Source organism: Microcaecilia unicolor, chromosome 2, assembly GCF_901765095.1.
Source record: "Microcaecilia unicolor chromosome 2, aMicUni1.1, whole genome shotgun sequence".
NCBI classification, from domain to species: domain Eukaryota; kingdom Metazoa; phylum Chordata; class Amphibia; order Gymnophiona; family Siphonopidae; genus Microcaecilia; species Microcaecilia unicolor.
The window spans coordinates 266,713,946-266,733,182 of record NC_044032.1 but is presented as its reverse complement, the minus strand read 5'-3'; the positions used below and the strand labels follow the sequence as shown (position 1 = coordinate 266,733,182).

Genomic DNA, 19,237 nt, shown 5'->3' with positions numbered 1-19,237 from the left:
GCCAGGTCTGTGGCTAAGTGTGACGTGCTGTGCATGTCACTTATAGTATTCTCTAAGGTGTACACTTTGCTTGGCAGTAAGTCCATGACTCACCCAAGCTTACGCCCCTTGCAGTTAGTCCTATAGCATAGTGCCTGGACTATTACACATTATTAGCACCTCTGACACGCATTTTGTGGCACAGAAGTCTAGAACTGCCCTTACAGTGACTCCTGCAAAATCACAGAGGGGGGCATAATCGAACGTCGCCGGCCAAATAGATCGCCGGCGATCTATGTTGGCGGTGGCGCTACAGCTGGCCGGAACAGTATTATTGAAAAAGATGGCAGGCCATCTTTTTTGTCGATAATATGGTTTAGCCCGGCCAAATGCCGTGGAGTTCGCCAGGTTTGAGATGGCCGGGTTTGTTTTTCAGCGATAATGGAAAGTTATGTCGGCCATCTCAAACCCCGGCCAAATTCAAGGCATTTGGCCGTGGGAGATGTTTTGTACACTGGCCCCCCTGACATGCCAGGACACCAACCAGCCACCCTAGGGGTCACTGCGGTGGACTTCAGAAAAGCTCCCACGTGCATAGCTCCCTTACTTTGGGAGCTGAGCCCCCCAAATCCCCCCTCCAAACCTACTACCCATAAATGTACTGCACCCACTAAAATTGCTCCAGGGACCTGCATACAGCCTCTAGGACTTATTGCTGCTGTATAACTTTGGTACACCAGTTCACACCTGAAGACTAATCTCTCTGAAAAAGTCCTTTCTTGAAATAACCACGCTTACTCACAGTTAACTGCAGATCAGAGGTTGTGCCCCACTGGCAAAGAGTCCCCTGGTACTAAGATTAGCAGTAGGTCAGAGCTGGCACAATGGTGTACAATGCCCTCTTTCAACACCATTCAAGGTAAGAACTACGTTCTCTAACGTGGGTAACACAGGAAAGGGAACTAAAACTGGCTTACAAAAATGGCCACTACCACATGGACTACAACAGGAAACAAAACAGGGCACACTCTGACCCAGTTAGCAGGGAGGAAAAGCACCATGGGAATAGAGCCCAGTACCCTACACCCACCGCAATGCATTGCTAATGTGACTCTGCAGGGCACCTAACAGAAAAGGTGTCACACTCACCCGAGAGCCACATCGCAACCAGGGAAAGGCTGTCGGAGGATATAACACATTCTGGTGTCATGGAGGTGGGTACGGCATTTGAGGCTGGCATACAGGCTGGCTAAAAAGGTTTTTAGTTTTATTGGTTTTAGTGTGGGAGGGGGTTGGTGACCACTGGGGGAGTACGGGGAGGTCATCCCCAATTCCCTCCGGTGGTCATCTGGTCAGTTGGGGCACCTTTTTGAGGCTTGGTCATGAAAATAAAAGGACCAAGTAAACCCGGCGAAATACTGCTTAACGCCGCTTTTTTCCCCATTATCGGTGAAAGCCGGTCATCTGGTAGCCACGCCCATGCCCGCCCATGTCCTGCCTTCGCTAATCTACCAACACGCCCCCTTGAACTTTTGCCGGCGAAGCAATGGGAAAGCAGTGATGCTGTCAAAAATGCCGCTTTCGATTATACCGATTTCAAGAAATCGTCGGCCATCTCCCGATTTGTGTCGGAAGATGGCCGGCGATCACTTTCGATTATAAGCTGGAGAATCAGTAACAGAGCCTGGCAAGCCCAGATTTAGGAACAGTTATCAGTTCATAGGCACAGGAGCACCTCTGCTGTGATCATTCCACCACCAGGATTGCTGTCACGTTGCTCTCTTATGTAGCAGTGCTACTCCGGTAAAGAAATTCGGTGTGGGGCCTGTGAGTCTTCAGGTACTGACAGCCCCTGTCCCTTGTATGGGTTTCTATGATAACAGGAAGACCATACAAGATGAGGGCACAGGACTGACGCGAGGAGTGGCCTAGAGGTTAGAACACCTGTCTTGAAATCCAGAGGTGGCCGGTTCAAATCCCACTGCTGCTCCTTGTGATCTTGGGCAAGTCACTTAACCCTCTATTGCCTCAGGTAAAGCTTAGATTGTGAGCCCTCCTGTGACAGAAAAGTATCCAGTGTACCTGACTGTAACTCACCTTGAGCTACTACTGAAAAAGGTGTGAGCAAAATTTAAATAATAAAATTAATAAATAAGGCCTGTCAGCACCTACAGGTTTGCAAACCTCATGCTGAATTTCTTTACAGGAGTTACTGCTGCTTTTTGAGGTGGGCCCTGCTACACAAAACAGTGGCAACTGCAAGGCTGGTGTGGATCTGTGCTGGGCAAATGAGGAGGATGGACCTCCAAGGCACTTCAAATGATTTCCAGAGAGGGAAACTCCCCCATGTTATATCCAGCCCTGGAGCAGGGGTTAGAACAGAGGCAGAATGAGATGAAACATTAAGCCTTGTGGGAGGACACATTCAGCAGAAGCAGCCAAGACCTGCAAGACAGGAGAAGGAGGCATGTGAGAGGTTTAAGAGAACACCCTGCCAGCGCAAAGGGCATTCTGGTGCTTTAAGAGTCATCATCATTCAAGCTCAAATAAAGAGAGTGCAGACAATCACAGTGTAAAAATAGAATGTTTAATTCACCTTTTAAAAACTCTTCCAAAGTGAAAGTAAGGCAGTCAGATGAAAACGGTTACAGCAAATGTTTCAGAGGTGTTTTCTGCAGCTGCACAGGTTAGCTTGCTATTACCCCTTTCTTAAACTACAATGACTAGTGAAGGTCAGAAACACTGTTAATCAGACACAGGTTAAACAATTATTCATGCTAAACTGCAGATGCACCTGTTACTTTTCACTGGTGTGACTTTCAGCTGAATGAAAAAAAAATCATACAAACAAAATTATGCAGAATTTAGCACAAGCTGTAGGGTGGAGAATAAATCTGGGGGTATTCCCCTATTTTTGTACCCTCTTTCTCTATACAGTGAAACCTCGATTTTCGTTGACTTTGGATTTCGTAGTTTTCGTTGATTTCTTTCGCGAAATTTTTCATCTCGGTTTTTGTCGGTCACCTTGGATTTCGTCGGCGTGCCCACGCTGCTAATCTTGTGTTGTCACGTGTCGTTCTTCTGGAACGTTGTTTCCGGTTGTTGAGTGCCTGTATAAAAGTGCCTGCTGTTTTATGACAAAATTTTCGTCGTTTTCCCACACTACTACTGCTGCTGGTTGAGTGCCTGTAGTCTTTTTAATTCATTTAAAAGAATTTAGAAGAAAAATTGCTTGTTGGCTCAGTTTTCATCGGTTTCGGTCAATAATTTTCGGACGAATTATCAACGAAAACCAAGGTTTCACTGTATATGTCACAGTGATCACCTCTGGCCAGGGTTCAAAGCTTTCCTGGTCACTAGGTGTCACTGCTGAGCAATGGCAGAGGCTCCTACCCACCCAGGGGGTACTGCCTCCAGAGCATTATCAGCTCCAGCTGGCCCCAGGAGTCTGGCCTTTATCTATTTGGGAATCAACCCTAAGTCCCTATATGCAGCTCAGCAAGGAAGATATTGTTAGTGAGCAGTGTGCCCTGCATTATTCTAAAAAATGTGTTTTGGCACCTTTACTAATGTGCTTGACCACAGAAAATAGACTTGTTTTCTTCAGAAGAAAAAGAAGCTGGTTGCTGGCAGAGTCCACAACATCCAGGCGGAGCCAGTCACTGGAACAAAGGTGGAAGTAGGGGGCACGCTGTTCAGCCCAGCTGGTCCATCCCCCACCAGAACAACAAGATCCCCAGTGCTGCCACCAGGCTTGCCCCAGAAGGCCATGCACATGCTTGATGGCTGCTGAAGACAAGAGATGAGAGGGTGAAATGATGTTGAAAAGCCACAACGTTGGTACGCACCGTTAAAATCTCTCTGCATGCCTGTAATGTACTAATTTACCTAATTCCCTGTAACATATCCAGCTGCAAGCTATGCTAAAACATTTCACAGGACCCCAGTGGCGTACCAAGGGGGGGCGGTCCGCCCCGGGGTGCACGCCGCTGGGGGGTGCCGCAGTGCACGCCTGTCGGCTCCGAGTTCGCTAACTTCGCTCGTTCGCTGCAGCTGCCCCTGTTCTGTGGGGCAGAGGGAGCTGCAGCGAACGAGCAAAGTTAGCGAACCTGGAGCCGACAGGCATGCGCCGTGGCACCCCCCCCCCCCAGCGGTGTGCACCCGGGGGAGGTGTCATTTCGCCGGGGGGGGGAGGTGTCATTTGCAGGGGGGGGCACTGCAACCCGGGGGGGCGCATCGGCAATCCACCCCAGGTGTCATCAAGCTAGGAACGCCACTGCAGGACCCCCCAGTCATTCACAAAGGAAAAACATTCAACATAAAGGAATCTTTCACATGCTCTTCTTCCAATGTAGCATATATCATTCAGTGTAAAAAATGTAACAAAGGATGCTATATTGGAGAAACAGGCCAGACGCTAAAGACAAGATTTAATTTACATAGACACAACATGAAGAAAGCTGGTGCCAGTCAGATTCCCACCCCTGTGGGCCAACACTTTACAGGACCAGGACACTGCACCAGTGATTTATCCGTAAGAATCCTGAAGGGTAACTTTAAAACAATACAGGAACATTAAGACCTTTGAAGTCAGAATGATTGAATATTTTGACACCCAACAGACAGGCTTAACAAGGATCTGGGTTTTCTAGCCCATTATAAACCATAAAGTTGTATTTCTCTGTTTATCACTCTCCTATCACCTACCCACACCCATCCTGTTAGACTATCAATGAAATGAAATGCTTTGATGTACCCATGCATACCTCCTACCCACCCCCACCTTGCTAGACTGTCATTGAAATGCTTTGATGCTTCACTTATATATACTATCAACTAACACATTTGCTTATTTCCGATCTGAGGAAGAAGGGCAACCTTCGAAAGCTAATCAAGAAATGTATTAAGTTATGTCCAATAAAAAAGGTTATCATCTTATTTTCTTTTCCATGTTTTATTTTGTTTGATTTCTATTGATAACCTAATTATAGAAATTCAGTTTCAAAAATTTTGGAGCCCCTTGGACAATATGGAATTATGAAGGGTATTATGCAAAAATCTGGTAAATCCACTGTGGGGTGAATTCTATATATGGCACCAACAAAAGTGCTATAAGCCACACTTAAAGTTAGGCACCATTTATAGAATCATGCTTAACTTTAGGCGTGACCATTTGTACCAACTGAAATGTGTACTAGCATTAAGCACAACTCCTTCTCCCAAACCCCCACTCTGATAAAAAGTGGGAGGTTTTCTTTGCTCTGGCATGCTTGTTCTTTGTTACTTTATTTTCAGCGTGGTTCTTTTAGGTTGGCCTGCACCTATTATTGTTTGTTTTCTGTACCATTTATGCCCTGCCTTTTTCAATAAAGACCTTGTTGAATTAAAAAAAAATAAAATAAAGAAGAAGTGGGAGTTTTTAATCCAAATCTGAAATCAAGTCCTCAGGCCATTTCAATGAAGGTCACAAGAATGTCCCTATAAGAGGGATCACATCTATCCGGAGCGCCACATGGGAGAGAAGTGCTTTGATTCACACACTAAGTGGGGAATGGAAAAAGAGGTGAAGAGTTATTCAGGCAGCAGGCAATTAACAAGTAACAGATACAAAAACATCACTAACTGAAGAAAATCTCACAAATTAGCATAGTAACATAGCAAGGCAGAAAAAGACCTGCACGGTCCATCCAGTCTGCCCAACAAGATAAACTCATATGTGCTACTTTTTGTGTATACCTTACCTTGATTTGTATCTGCCATTTTCAGGGCACAGACCCTAGAAGTCTTGCCCAGCACTAGCCCCACCTCCCCCCACCGGCTCCGCCACCCAATTTCGGCTAAGCTTCACTGTGGTAATGCTAAAAACCAGAAATGGCATTGTGTGCCTCCAGGAAAAGTTTTAAAAGCCCTAATTGTACACAAACACATTCGCATAAGGTGTAATCTGCACTGTTTCCAAAGTAAGGTGGTGAGGTTGAGCCATTTCTCCCAGAAGTTAGGTTACCAGACTGCTAACTGGTTGTGTGACTGTCGGTTTTTCCCGTGGTTCAGAGTCTTCTACTTTCCAGACAGAAGTCTATTTCCCAAACTAGACCATCTATGCAAATTAAACTTACTGGTAGATCTCGTTCATTGAAATCCTAAGAGACAGTTACCTCGGGACCTCCAGGAGCAGAGGTCAGTAGGTCACCTTACATTCAACTTATGAAAGGCGAGATCTCATTCTGAAAGCCAAACATGTCAAGTGAGGAAAAGTAACCTGCACTTGTTGCTTACAGGGAAGCCTCAGGAATTCACTGATAGCAATAGACCTGAGCAGAGGTACAATTTGCTGTCACCATGGGGCTTCAGCTAACATCACTTGCTAATCTAAATACATAACATAATTACAACTATTAAGGAAAAAAAAACAAGGGCTGCCTTTAGAGGCCTCCTCCTCCTACCATTGCCACTCACCTGTATTTGCAGGGGCACAAGTCGCACTTTGCACCTCTCGCTTACCAGAAAGCCATTGGGCAGGTCGATGTACTGGCCCCACTCCTCGGAGAACAGCTGTACCACGAACTCGCGATGCACGTCAATCTGGTCCCCGTATAGGTTCGAGAACTTTTGGATGAGCGCTTCACAAGCGGAACTGAGGATGGCCGCGCGAACACCGAGAAACAGAAAAGTACTGGTATGCTACAGTTGTAGCAGGAACACAGTGAACTCCACAACATTAAAAAGATTTTCAAAAGAAGCCCCCCTGCTCTCCTCCAAACCCCCTTTCCTCTCCCCTCCCCCCTCCACTCCATAGAATTAACCAAAGAATGTCCAGTGCCCCTTGACTCTTCAGGTCACCTGGAAATAGATATTTTGATTTCAATCCGGAAAGAAAGGAAGACTAATAGCACTAAGCTGCATGTAAATGAGCATTTAATGAGGGAACTTGCTCCCAGCTATGCATTATGGACCTCATTATGATTTTTAATGATAGGCAAGGCTGGATAAACCACTATAACCCTGAGCAAGAAGCCAAAAACACCTTCCCTCACTGCTTCACATGCTTGGAAAATTAAATTTTGCAGAGGATCTGCTTAATCTGGACAGAGCTGAGCACAATGGAGAAATACTTGTGTTAGGCAGGGTCTATTATGATTGCAGTACCCCATCTTTTCAGGGTGAAGCTAGTTTTTACTTGTGTTTTGCAAAAAGTGAGAAGAAGAATGCAGACGCACAAACAGAAAGCAGCAGTAACAAGGAGATCAGGCCCTGCTGCTGAAGCGTAGGGGAGCTGGTGGCAGAAGAGGCAGCGGTGGCAGGGAGGTGGGCCCGTCAGTTGAAAAAAATGGAGAAGTCAGAGGTATACTAAAGTCAAGAGCTGGTGAAGTTTCAGCTCCTTGCTAGCTGAAGACATGGTTGATTGCTGTGGTGCAGGGAAGGCCAGAACCGGTGAGGTTCCCTCTCCAACTGAACATGTGACTGACCACAGCAGCAGAGATATGAAGAGCCAGTGAGATTTGCACATCTTGCCGGCTGAAGATACGGCTGAGAGTGGGGATGCAGAGAAGTGAATAGCCAGCAAGGGCTAGGAACCTTGATGGCTGGAGATGTGGCCTGACTGCAGCAATAAAGTCAAGTTGTGGCCAGAAGAGAGAGGTAAGGAGGGGAAAGGAAGAGAGAAGGAAAAAGAAGGACTGATTCACACCATCCCCATAAATTCCTTCAAGCTTCTCAACCTACACACACTACCTAACTGTTCCCCCAACCCCTGCAGAACTCCCACCAAACCACACTCATACCCCACCCACCATGTTACTACCTACACAATACACTACTTAAATGGGAGAATAAATAAGATAAAACTTATCCCTTCAAATCATTCACTACAAATAGGGGATAGTATGAAAAAATATAGAAATGAACTTAAATAATATATATGTAAATAAATACATAATATAACTATTATAAATAATATAAGTACATAAGTATTGCCATACTGGGACAGACCAAAGGTCCATCAAGCCCAGCATCCTGTCCAACAGTGGCCAAACCAGGTCACAAATACCTGGCAAGATCCCCCAAAAAGTACAAAACATTTTATGCTGCTTATCCAAGAAATAGTGGATTTTCCCCAAGTCCATTTAATAATGGTCTATGAATTTTTCCTTTAGGAAGCCGTCCAAATCTTTTTTTTTTTTAACTCTGCTAAGCTAACCGCCTTTACCACATTTTCTGGCAACGAATTCCAGAGTTTAATTGTACATTGAGTGAAGAAAAACTTTCTCCAATTCATTTTAAATTACTACTTTGTAGCTTCATCGCATGCCCCCTAGTCCTAGTATTTTGGAAAGCGTAAACAGACGCTTCACGTCTACCCATTCCACTCCACTCATTATTTTATAGACCTCTATTATATCTCCCCTCAGCCATCTTTTCTCCACGCTGAAGAGCCCTAGCTGCTTCAGCCTTTCCTCATAGGGAAGTTGTCCCATCCCCTTTATCATTTTCATCATCCTTCTCTGCATCTTTTCTATTTCCACTATATCTTTTTTGAGATACTGTGACCATATAAATGTTCTCAGATCATATCATGTCATCTTTCAATTGTTTGAACAGGCGGTCAATCTCCATCACTGTACGTAAAAAGTTTATATCGTAAAGCTACTCTTTAGTTCCAATGACCAGTATACTACTAAAATCTGGTATGTTACTCTACACAAAGTGGAGGAATGTGAACATTCAATCCCTACATACGTCAGAGGAGGATCCAAGGAGTAGGATAAACTGGCTCTTCCACGAAACCATGGGAGACGCGCGTTCAAAAAGGTGATCTTTATTGAAACAACTCAAGCAACTCGACACAGCTGCTGTGTTTCGCTGCCAAAACACCTGACTCAGGAGTCTTCCAGTCTTCGTTGTGAAAAGGTAAGCAAAATTTCCAACACATAGAACTTCTGTCAGCTGACAGAAGTACCATGTGTTGCACCAGATTTTGGACAAACCTTACTGGCTTAAGGTTACAAGTGATCTTGGAAATTTTGCTTACCTTTACACAATGAACACTGCAAGACTCCCGAGGCAGGTGTTTTGTTATTTGTTACATTTGTATCCAGCATTTTCCCACCTATTTGTAGGCTCAATGTGGCTTACATAGTACCGGAGAGGCGTTTGCTGACTCTGGTGTGAACAAGTACAATGTGATGTTGTGGTAAGATAAAGTTCATGTGGTACAGCCACATTAGGAATTGTACAGCGGAAGAGTTGTGTATAAAACTCGTTTAATGGGGGAATAAGCTCAGAGGAAAAATGCAAAACCATAAGGTATTTTTTAAACATATCCACAGGTAATATCCCAGAACCTCAAGGAAAGTGCAAAACCCTAAGATTTAGCCGTCTGTTACAATTCTCCGTTTGCTCAATTTTTCTATGAAGAAATAGCTTATCCTTGACCACAATGTTTTTGGCGCCGAAACACAGCAGCTGTGTCGAGATCACCTTTTTGAACGAGCATCTCCCTTAGTTTCTTGGAAGAGCCAATTTACCCTACTCCTTGGATCCTCCATGTCTCTTACTCTGTCATGTGCGCTTGACTGTAAATATCTTAGTGCAGCGAAATATCAGCTGTTCGGTTCAGGCCCACCTCTCCGAAACTTGTTTTTGGATAATAGTGAGATACAAGAATGCATAAATAAATAAATAATCCTCAGTGTGTATTGACAACCTTCATCCAATTGTGCTCAAAATGTTTTTTTAAATATCCGAATGTCAAAGTTTTTGAGAATTGGATGAAGGTTGCCAATACACACTGAGGAACAGAACTGAATAGCCGATGTTCTGCTGCACTAAGATATTTTCAATCGAGCACACATGACAGAATAAAAGAAGCACTGTATTTTAGTAGTATAGTAAGTTCTTATCTAGGTTTGTCAGGCCTGAAGACTTGGGCGTGGATACCAGTTCCCTACCCCACCTACAGTTCTACCAGTGAGAGGAGCTGTTTCGCTATCACATTTTCAATAGTGAAGGATAGGCAAGCTCTGCAGAACTCTAGGGCCCCTGTATGTCTCTAACAATTGAAAACACAATTTTAAGATTCCCGCTCAGCTTAGAGAAAACAGTGGTCAATATTCATGTTTCTTCAGTCGCTACCAGCATTATTCCCAAATATTCAATGCTCAGCCATGTCCGGGCACTGGCATTGAATATGCAGCTGGCTATCTCACATGTGGTTAAAAGGAGCATTTTCGATATGACGTCTAAATCCGATTTTGGACGTTTTGCTGAAAACATCCAAAAATCAAGTGGCAAACATGGTCATTTTCAAACCAGAAAAACATCTCTTTGTTTTGAAAATGCCATTTCTTAGATGTTTTGTGACCATTTTTGAAAATGTGAAAAAACGCACAAAAACAAGCCATTGGAGAAAGGGAAGGGAAATGGGACTTGATGCCTTTCTGAGGTTTTTGCAACTACATTCAAAGCGGTTTACATATATTCAGGTACTTGGGACATCGGGGGGGGGGGGGGGGGTGTCAGCATTTTAGTAGACTGGCACTACAGACATTCCAGTAGAGCTTTGGGGCACTGCAGTGGTGTGACAGAATAGTGGTTTTAAGCCTGTAAAACTGCCTTAATTCCTGAATTGTATTTCTTCTACTGGTCAGTATGTGGTGAATGTTTTATGTTAAAGCTGTTATACAAAAGTTAATGCTCCCTCTTTTAGTTTTACTCAGTGAAGAAGTGATCTACAGCACTGTGAGCAGTATCCTTTTAAAACTTGTTGACTAGGCTCTGATTGGCCCAGGGGCTCAATTTCATTTGGATTGTACTATTTTATTTTCTCCAGTTTCAGCCTGGGAGCTCTTTGCTGAAGCTCTGTAAAACAGATATTTTTGATAACAGGTAAGCAGCTGTATGTCCTGATCTCCCCAGGTACTTTCTAGAAAGTTAACAAATGTTTAGTTAGTGTTGTAATTGATCCATATTTCAGTTATCTGTTACTGTTTGCTGATTGCACATGTTTTGTTCATTGTTCAGTTTTCAAGACAGTAAACAATCTTCAGTTTATTGCCTCTTTGTCTGGACTGATAAAGAATTCTGGTGGTTTGTGTGTTGGGTCTGTAAGTGCTTTCCAGGAACTGTGGGACCACTGAGAGTGTGGCTCCAGTAACCTAGAAATCACAGGGGATAATTTGAGAGGAGACTCACCCAGAGGCAGTTGGGACCTAGTCAGTGGGAGGAGGGTGCTAATGTAGAGCACAGGTGTCAGGTGCATGTGGACCAGAGCTCTACTGGGGATAGACACTCAAAGTGGCCATGGGGTAACTCCAAGCAGGTGGCTAGGCATTTCGTGACAAGTGAACTTCACATAAAAAGTTCCAGGTACACATTTCACCGTTACCCCCTTATATTGTATGGTGAGCCCTCCAAAATCCACCAAAAACCTACTGTACCCAACTGTACATCACTACAACAGCCCATGTCTGTAGGTGTCACCTATATACAAGTACAGTAGGTTTTTGTCGGTTTTGGAGGGCTCACACATTCCACCACAAGTGTACCAGTTAGAGTGGGATATGGACCTGGGTCTCCTTCTCTACAGTCCACTGCACCAACCACTAGGCTATTCCAGGAAACTGCTTGCTGCTCTGACTGGCCATAACATCTGAAGCTCTCATAAAGCCTGGTATGTACTATTTGTTTTACATCTTTGGGGGTTGGGAAGGGGTCAGTGACCACTGGGGGGAGTAAGGGGGTCACGCCTTAATACCGCCAGTGATCATTTGAGGCACCTTTTTGTGACTTAATCATGACTGAAACAGGTCTGGAACAAAACATCTAACTTTTAGCCCTGAACATTTTTGGTTTGTTCCATTATGGCAGAAAAACATCCAAGTTTTGGGAATGCCCACATCCTGCCCACAACACACCCCCTTGTGATTTGGACGTACTGCAGACAAACTGCATAGAAAAACATCTTAAATATAGTTTAGTTTATTAATATTTACTATACTACTCAACCTAACTTGCTGACCTGAACGGTTTACAAAACTAAGGTACGTCCATAGGCAGAAAGGAACTACGATATGAGACAGAAAGGGCTCAATTATTCACACATAGGAAGAATGTACAAGTTAAAGAGCAGCAAGTAGGGTTTTGAAAATAGCGATTTGGAAGTTTTGGACAAAAAAAAAAGTCCATCTGCTGCTTTGTTTCACGTTTTGGATGTTTTTTCTGTTTCAAAAATGAGCCCCTAAGTGCAATATTCAGCACTTAACCACAGAAAGATAGGCTCGACTTTTATGCGGTCTAATTTTAACCACTACACTTAGGCGGTTAAGTGATGAAAGTCAACATTTAACCAAATAAGTACTGACTCCGACCCAGACTGCCTATAAAATAGCTGGCTTTCAGTTTAGCGGTCTGTGGTGACAGTCAACAGCACTGACTAGTTCTGTGCCACTGAATTTCAGCAGATAGCCCCATACAAGTGATTTACGGGTCAGCAGCCATTTCTGGTTGGCGAAAACGCTTTGAATATTGACCCTTTGGAGACCAACATCTACATCATTTATGCTAACTTTGGCCTTCTTGAAAATGTACTAGGGCTGGTGCCTAAATTTAAAGGTGGGTGGCAACAGGGGCAGATTTAGGGCTGGGAAAAAAAAGTTAGGAGCTTAGCACTAATTTTCAGCACAAGGTAAAGTGCATGGAACAGCCCCTCAGTAAAGTGGTGATTGAACCAAAAACAGAACACAAGAAAGCTTGGAATGAATGCAGAGGATTCTGAGATGCAAACATGTGAGGGTAAAGCCTGAGACTGGGTAGGCTTTGTGGTTTTAGCACTGGAGAATGGTAGAAACTAGTTGGACCTTGTGACCCCTAATCTGCTGTTATTTTCTCTTTTCTATGAGTGAAACGGTAGTATCTATATAAGAGGGTGCTCTTTCTTACTCTATATCAGGTGCAATCCCTGTGGAATACGGATGGTGGATGTGACAGAAATGGTGAGTAATGTGTCCAGTTCCAGAAAACTCCTGGTTTATTGCTAGAATACTAGAACCAGACAAAGTTTATCTTTATTTTCCAGAGCCTGGGGCTGCACAGTTGCTATGTGGTCTGCTGCACTGAAAGAAACAAACACAAAGTGCAAAGATGCCAGCAAGGCCTGTGCGGAAGACGCTCAAGAAGGTTGGCCCAGTGCCTCTGCTTAAGTACAAGTTAAACCAGAGTTGTTCACTTGCTGCCTCTGGCTTGTCACCAAAGTTACTTCATTCTCCTCCCCCACCCATGCCAATGCACTGGCACTCAGAGAAACAATATGGGGAAAGGCTGGTGACATGAGTTCCAATCTGAGGTCTGCCATTTGCCTTGTGACCTACTGCTCAAAACAGGTTGTAAGCTCTCCAAGGAAAGGGAAACAAAAGTTTTTACTCTGGAAATTTAAAAGGATTCAGCAAGTGGATACCAGTAGCTCTGCAGATTTCTCATTGTCCCATGGGAGGTGGTGACTATTTTGAGGGCTTGCCCTATGACTTCTCCATAAAATCAACATCAAGGCATGCATTGGGGAGCAGTTCCCAGACTTCCAGCTGGCTGCACTAACAAATGTCTTCCCTTAGGGATCAGCTATTGCTGGGTTTCCTTTCTGTCCATCTTTCCTCTTTTCCCTCCTCTCCTCATCCAAGCTTAAATCCTTATAGCAGTTTGCTGTCACCGAGCTGCGCCTTTCTAAACAGTTCTCCCAAAAACAATAATACCCTTTGGAGTTACACCTTACACTTCACAAAGCCCCAGAGACAAACAGAAACCCACAGACTCTAAGGAAAGGAAGGGGTATGTGTGTATGTTGGGGAGAGAGATTAGTGATAGGGGGAATAGGAAAGTTAATTTCTTGGGGTAGAGATACAGTGTGGGAAGGTGGGATCCCAGCCCTAGACAGGACAGAAATCTTGGCTTTCCCTCTTCCGCCAACAATCAAAACTCAGGACCTGAGTTTGGACTTTCTCCAGGACAAGCGTAGCAACGTACACACACTTATACAAAGGGAAAAACATTCATGGTGAGTCACATCCAGGTCTGTCATCAGTCTGGTAAAGGTAGAGTGCTGGTAGCAGTTGTACAGTGTTTTCACACTGCACTTTGTGACATACCAAATACTCTCAAACATCCTGGATTATTTTGGGATTGGAGGAAACATACTCAGATGGTTCGAAGGCTTCTTAACAGCAAGAACCTATCAAGTAATATGAAAAACAAAAACATCAACACCATGGAAACCTGAATGCGGAGTACCAAAAGGATCACCGCTCTCGCTGACTCTTTTTAACTTAATGATGATACCATTAGCCAATCGCTATCCAACCAAGGACGCTATGTAGATGATGTCACGATATACATTCCGTTCAAACAAGATATAACCGAAATCACAAATGAAATCACACACAGCCTCCAAATAATGAGCTCATGGGTGGATAGATTCCAACTAAAGCTAAATGCAGAAAAAAACACAATAGTTTCATCCTGTCCTCACAATACAATACAAACAACCCAATACCATAAACACCCCGGATTACAACCTCCCGGTCTCAGACAGCTTGAAAATTTTGGGAGTCACAATTGACCGAATCTCACACTTGAAGATCATGCGAAAAATACAGCAAAAAAAATGTTCTACTCATGTGGAAACTTAAAAGGATCAAACCTTTCTTCCCAGGAAAGTATTCCGCAGCCTAGTACAATCAATGTGCTAAGCCATCTAGACTACTGCAATGCTATCTATGCAGGCCTAACGACCGAAACACACGGTTGTGTCGAGTCTGTTCTCATCATAAACAGGTTTTTAAGATCCATCTCTCCAGGTTTTGTTTGTCCATGGTCAAACATCCCACTCTCTTCTATACCTGTGCTCTCCTGGGTAGCGTTCGAGTTTCTCCACTTGCTTGCGGTTTCTTTTGAACACTTGAGCCAAGCGCACAGGCACCTACCATCTGCTGAGACTGAGAAAATAATGGCCTGTGAGGGGCTGCACAGGGTTCTTATAGGCTCACTTTGAGGCTACTGTTTTCTCAGTCTCCATCTGCTGGTAGGAGTGCATAAACCATTCATCTGAACTGGTCTGGAGGAATGCTCAAAATATTCTATATTCAGATAGTTTGTCCCAACAGAGGCAGAAAGCCTGATAGCCCTAACACACAGAGCCACATGTCTTCTTGAAAGGAAGGATAGAGACAGATGAGCAGCAATGACAGAGGTGATGAGGTTCTGTGGGGAAGAAGGGTTAGGATGTGAGTGAGGAGTTGCAGGTGAATATATACCATCCCTCTACTATATTTATTTCACTTAATTTTATTTTATTTATTCATGATACTTCAATAATAAAGGTGCGTTACAATTAAAAACATGAGATGAGAGATCAAGATGGTGTCCTAAGGGAGGGTGCAAAGCTGCAAACGCTATGGCTTCTGACTCCCACGGACCCTACCTTTCCATCAATGGTGCAAAAATAGAAGGAATGGATCTTTCCTGCAACCCCTGCTGCTCCATTCATATCAGGGCCCAATGGATGACTTTATGGGTGTGAGCGTCATCCTTTCCCAAGGATAGATTGTTAGGTACCATTATAGAGTATGAAGAATGGCTTGTGTCTCCCAGATCAGAGCATGCTGCTCACCCCAAGTCTTCTTCTAGACCAGGCATGTGCACAAGAATGAGGCGTAGAAGTTGGAACATTGTCGGTGGCTGGTGGTAGGAGACATGGCAATTGCAAGAATTTGATTCACTCATATGAATTGATTTTTCAATTTGATTCAGTTCTTTAAAGCTACGATCAATAAACAGAAAATAAAGTTCATTTTTCTACCTTTTTTTTAAAGAAATGTTTATTGAAAAACCACAAAATACAAAGCAAGTAACAGGGCTTACAAGAAACTATGTGGTACAAGAACAGGACTAATCCCAAAACCCTCACCCATCCTTCCAGGCACTCAAAAACCCCATAGGACACACCGCATTGTTCCTTCATGGTGATCCCTGAAAAACTTAAAAGTAACCCAACACGCCACCCTCCAGCTGCCAGCCCTCCCAGTGCTGAGATAGGATCCGACGTGGTGAACTGGATTAGGAACTGGTTGACGGACAGACGCCAGAGGGTGGTGGTTAATGGAATTCGCTCGGATGAGGGTAAGGTGAGTAGTGGAGTGCCTCGGGGATCGGTGCTGGGGCCGATTCTGTTCAATATATTTGTGAGTGACATTGCCGAAGGTTAGAAGGTAAAGTTTGCCTTTTTGCGGATGATACTAAGATTTGTAGCAGAGTGGACACCCGGGAGGGAGTGGAAAACATGAAAAAGGATCTGTGGAAGCTAGAAGAATGGTCTAAGGTTTGGCAATTAAAATTCAATGCGAAGAAAATGCAAAGTGATGCACTTAGGGAGTAGAATCCATGGAAGACGTATGCGTTAGGCGGTGAGAGTCTGGTATGTACGGACGGGGCGAGGGATCGTGGGGTGATAGTAATCTGAGGAATCTGAAGGCGACGAAACAGTATGACAAGGAGGTGGCCATAGCTAGAAGGTTGCTAGGCTATATAGAGAGAGGTGTGACCAGCAGAAGAAAGGAGGTGTTGATGTCCCTGTATAAGTCGTTGGTGAGGCCCACCTGGAGTATTGTGTTCAGTTTTGGAGGCACGTATCTTGCTAAGGATGTAAAAGAATTGAAGCGGTGCAAAGAAAAGCTACAAAAAATGGTATGGGATTTGTGTTACAAGACGTATGAGACTTGCTGACCTGAACATGTATACCTGAACATGTATACCCTGGAGGAAAGGAGAAACAGGGGTGATATGATACAGACGTTCAAATATTTGAAAGGTATTAATCCGCAAACCTTTCCATAGATGAGAAGGCGGTAGAACTAGAGGACATGAATGAGGTTGAAGGGGGGCAGACTCAAGAAAAATGTCAGGAAGTATTTTTTCACGGAGAGAGTGGTGGATACTTGGAATGCCCTCCCGCAGGAGGTGGTGGAGATGAAAACGGTAACGGATTCAAACATGCATGTGATAAACATAAAGGAATCCCGTTCAGAAGGAATGGATCCTCAGAAGCTTAGCCGAGATTGGGTGGCAGAGCCGGTGGTGGAGCGGGGCTAGTGCTGGGCAGACTGCTATGGTCTGTGCTCTGAAAATGGCAGATACAAATCAAGGTAAGGTATACACAAAAAGTAGCACAAATGAGTTTATCTTGTTGGGCAGACTGGAAGGACCGTGCAGGTCTTTTTCTGCCGTCATCTACTATGTTACTATGCTCCAGTTTATAAATTTAGCAAAAAACTATGCATTCTATGAGGAAGTCCATCCCAAATTGGAGACCACACGTTGAAATGTCCTCCAGGCCCTCGGGGACCGCTTCTTGACATACAAGCATTCCCACCGCATCATCTGAAACAGTTCATTAAGCCATTCATCAGGAAAGACAGAGTGGCTGTCTCCAGTTACGAAGAATACACTTTCACACCAGTAGAAAGCATCTACGTAAAAGAGCATTGGCACTGTCTAGTAGTACTCATCTGGATAAAGTTAGAAAAAAGTAACACATCAGCTCGTAGTAGAATATGTTTACTCATAGCAGCTGACAAGACACAGCTCTCTTTCAAAACAGCTGGATCCGCACACAGGACCAAAACATATGGGTCAAATGAGCAGGACTTACCCCACACTGGGGGCAAACAGCTGAGTCTGATATCTGTGCATGATGGGCACGCTGTGATGAAATAAACATACACATCAGAAATGTATACTGCTGTTCCATAAAAACAGATGAGGGAGTCACTTTCTTGATGTATTTCATCAGAAAACACAACATGTCCACAGTGACATGCTCTGTGTCCGCAAGCTCTCTATTCCAGTCAGTGGTGAGCAATTCAAGGTCCCACGGGGGGGGGGGGGGGGGGGGGGGGGTCTAGAGTACACAAGCTGAGGACAAAAAGAAAGATTTTGGTCTCTCTAGAAAGAGTAAACATTTCCACAATCAAGTCTGCTGCATCCTTAGTCAAAGGCAAAGGAAGCAAAGTACCCACATAATGAGAAACCTACATATAAGGGTATCAGTCAGTGGCCTGTACAACCAATCTAAGTAATCATACCCACCCAAAGGCATTGCCTTCCTTATCCAAAATCAACAGAAAGCCAGAGGCAACTCATGTTGGCGGATCAAATGCAGCATCCGTTTCATAGAACGGTATGGCTGAGATAAAATTAAAAGCAGATCATCAGCAAAAGGAATGCATTTAATTGAGTCTCTTCCACCCGAAGACCCTGGATTTCTGCATTCTCTCTCGACTTAAATAACAAAGGTTCTAATGCTAGAATAAACAGTAAGGGGGATAGGGGACACTCAACAAATAGTTAAGCTCTGGAACCCTTTGCCAGAGGATGTGGTAACAGCAGTTAGCGTATCTGGGTTTAAAAAAGGTTTGGACAAATTCCTGGAGGAAAAGTCCATACTTTGCTGTTGAGATAGACATGGGGAAGCAACTAATTGCCCTGGGATTTTTTAGCATGGAATGTTGTCACGATTTGGGTTTTCTGTCAGGTACTTATGCCCTGGTTTGGGGCACTGTTGGGAACAGGATATTGGGCTAGATGGACCATTGGTTTGACCCAGTATGGCTACTCTTATTTCTTACGGGCTAGGTTGAAAGAACAAGAGCCTCCGGTGATCCATAGGGCTCAAGATTGGAGGGATTTAACATTAATCGGATCTCTTTTAACCAATGACCTACAGCAATTGAGTAATTGTTGAGTGGTGCTAAATCAATGTGAAATGGGTCAATCAATGTTTACCACAAGCTGCACATCATCCACATAATAGTAACTGCTGATGCCTAGGGTCAGATCAAGGTGGCCAACAGGCTTTGAAATATGTTGAAAAAGATTGGGGCAAGCACTGAGCCCTGTGGAGCCACAGCCACGAGAGTGCCTGGAGAAGGCTGGGAATTAGAGACAATCCGAAAGGTTCTATCCTTCAGGATGGAGATAATCCATTCAAGAACAGTTTAGGTTATGCCATGAGCAACAAAGATCTGATGACTGATGAGCCAAAGTGGTACCAACATTGGCAGGAAAATCCCAAAGCAGTAAGAGAGGGGTAAATTGGCACTAAGATTGGTATGAAGACCTCAGATTCTCTGAATGATTGACAAAGAAGCACCAACAGAGTTAACTTAGAGTTGGTTTGAGGGGAAATTAAACCATTAGACAGGTGCATGAAGGAGTA

General features: G+C 44.1%; 1 protein-coding gene across 4 annotated transcripts in view; it reads right to left on the bottom strand.

The window, feature by feature from the left end:
• Nucleotides 1–2,544: 2,544 nt before the first annotated feature.
• Nucleotides 2,545–19,237, bottom strand: part of LOC115463527 — a 161,391-nt gene continuing 144,698 nt past the window's right edge. For 3 of the 4 annotated variants that reach the window (XM_030194123.1, XM_030194120.1, XM_030194124.1), the window contains one exon: nucleotides 2,545–3,768. In XM_030194123.1, coding sequence (XP_030049983.1) covers nucleotides 3,583–3,768 — 186 coding nt within the window. In that variant the 3' untranslated portion in view covers nucleotides 2,545–3,582. The remainder of the gene's footprint in view (nucleotides 3,769–19,237) is intronic. The other variant, XM_030194121.1, reaches the window with a different exon arrangement.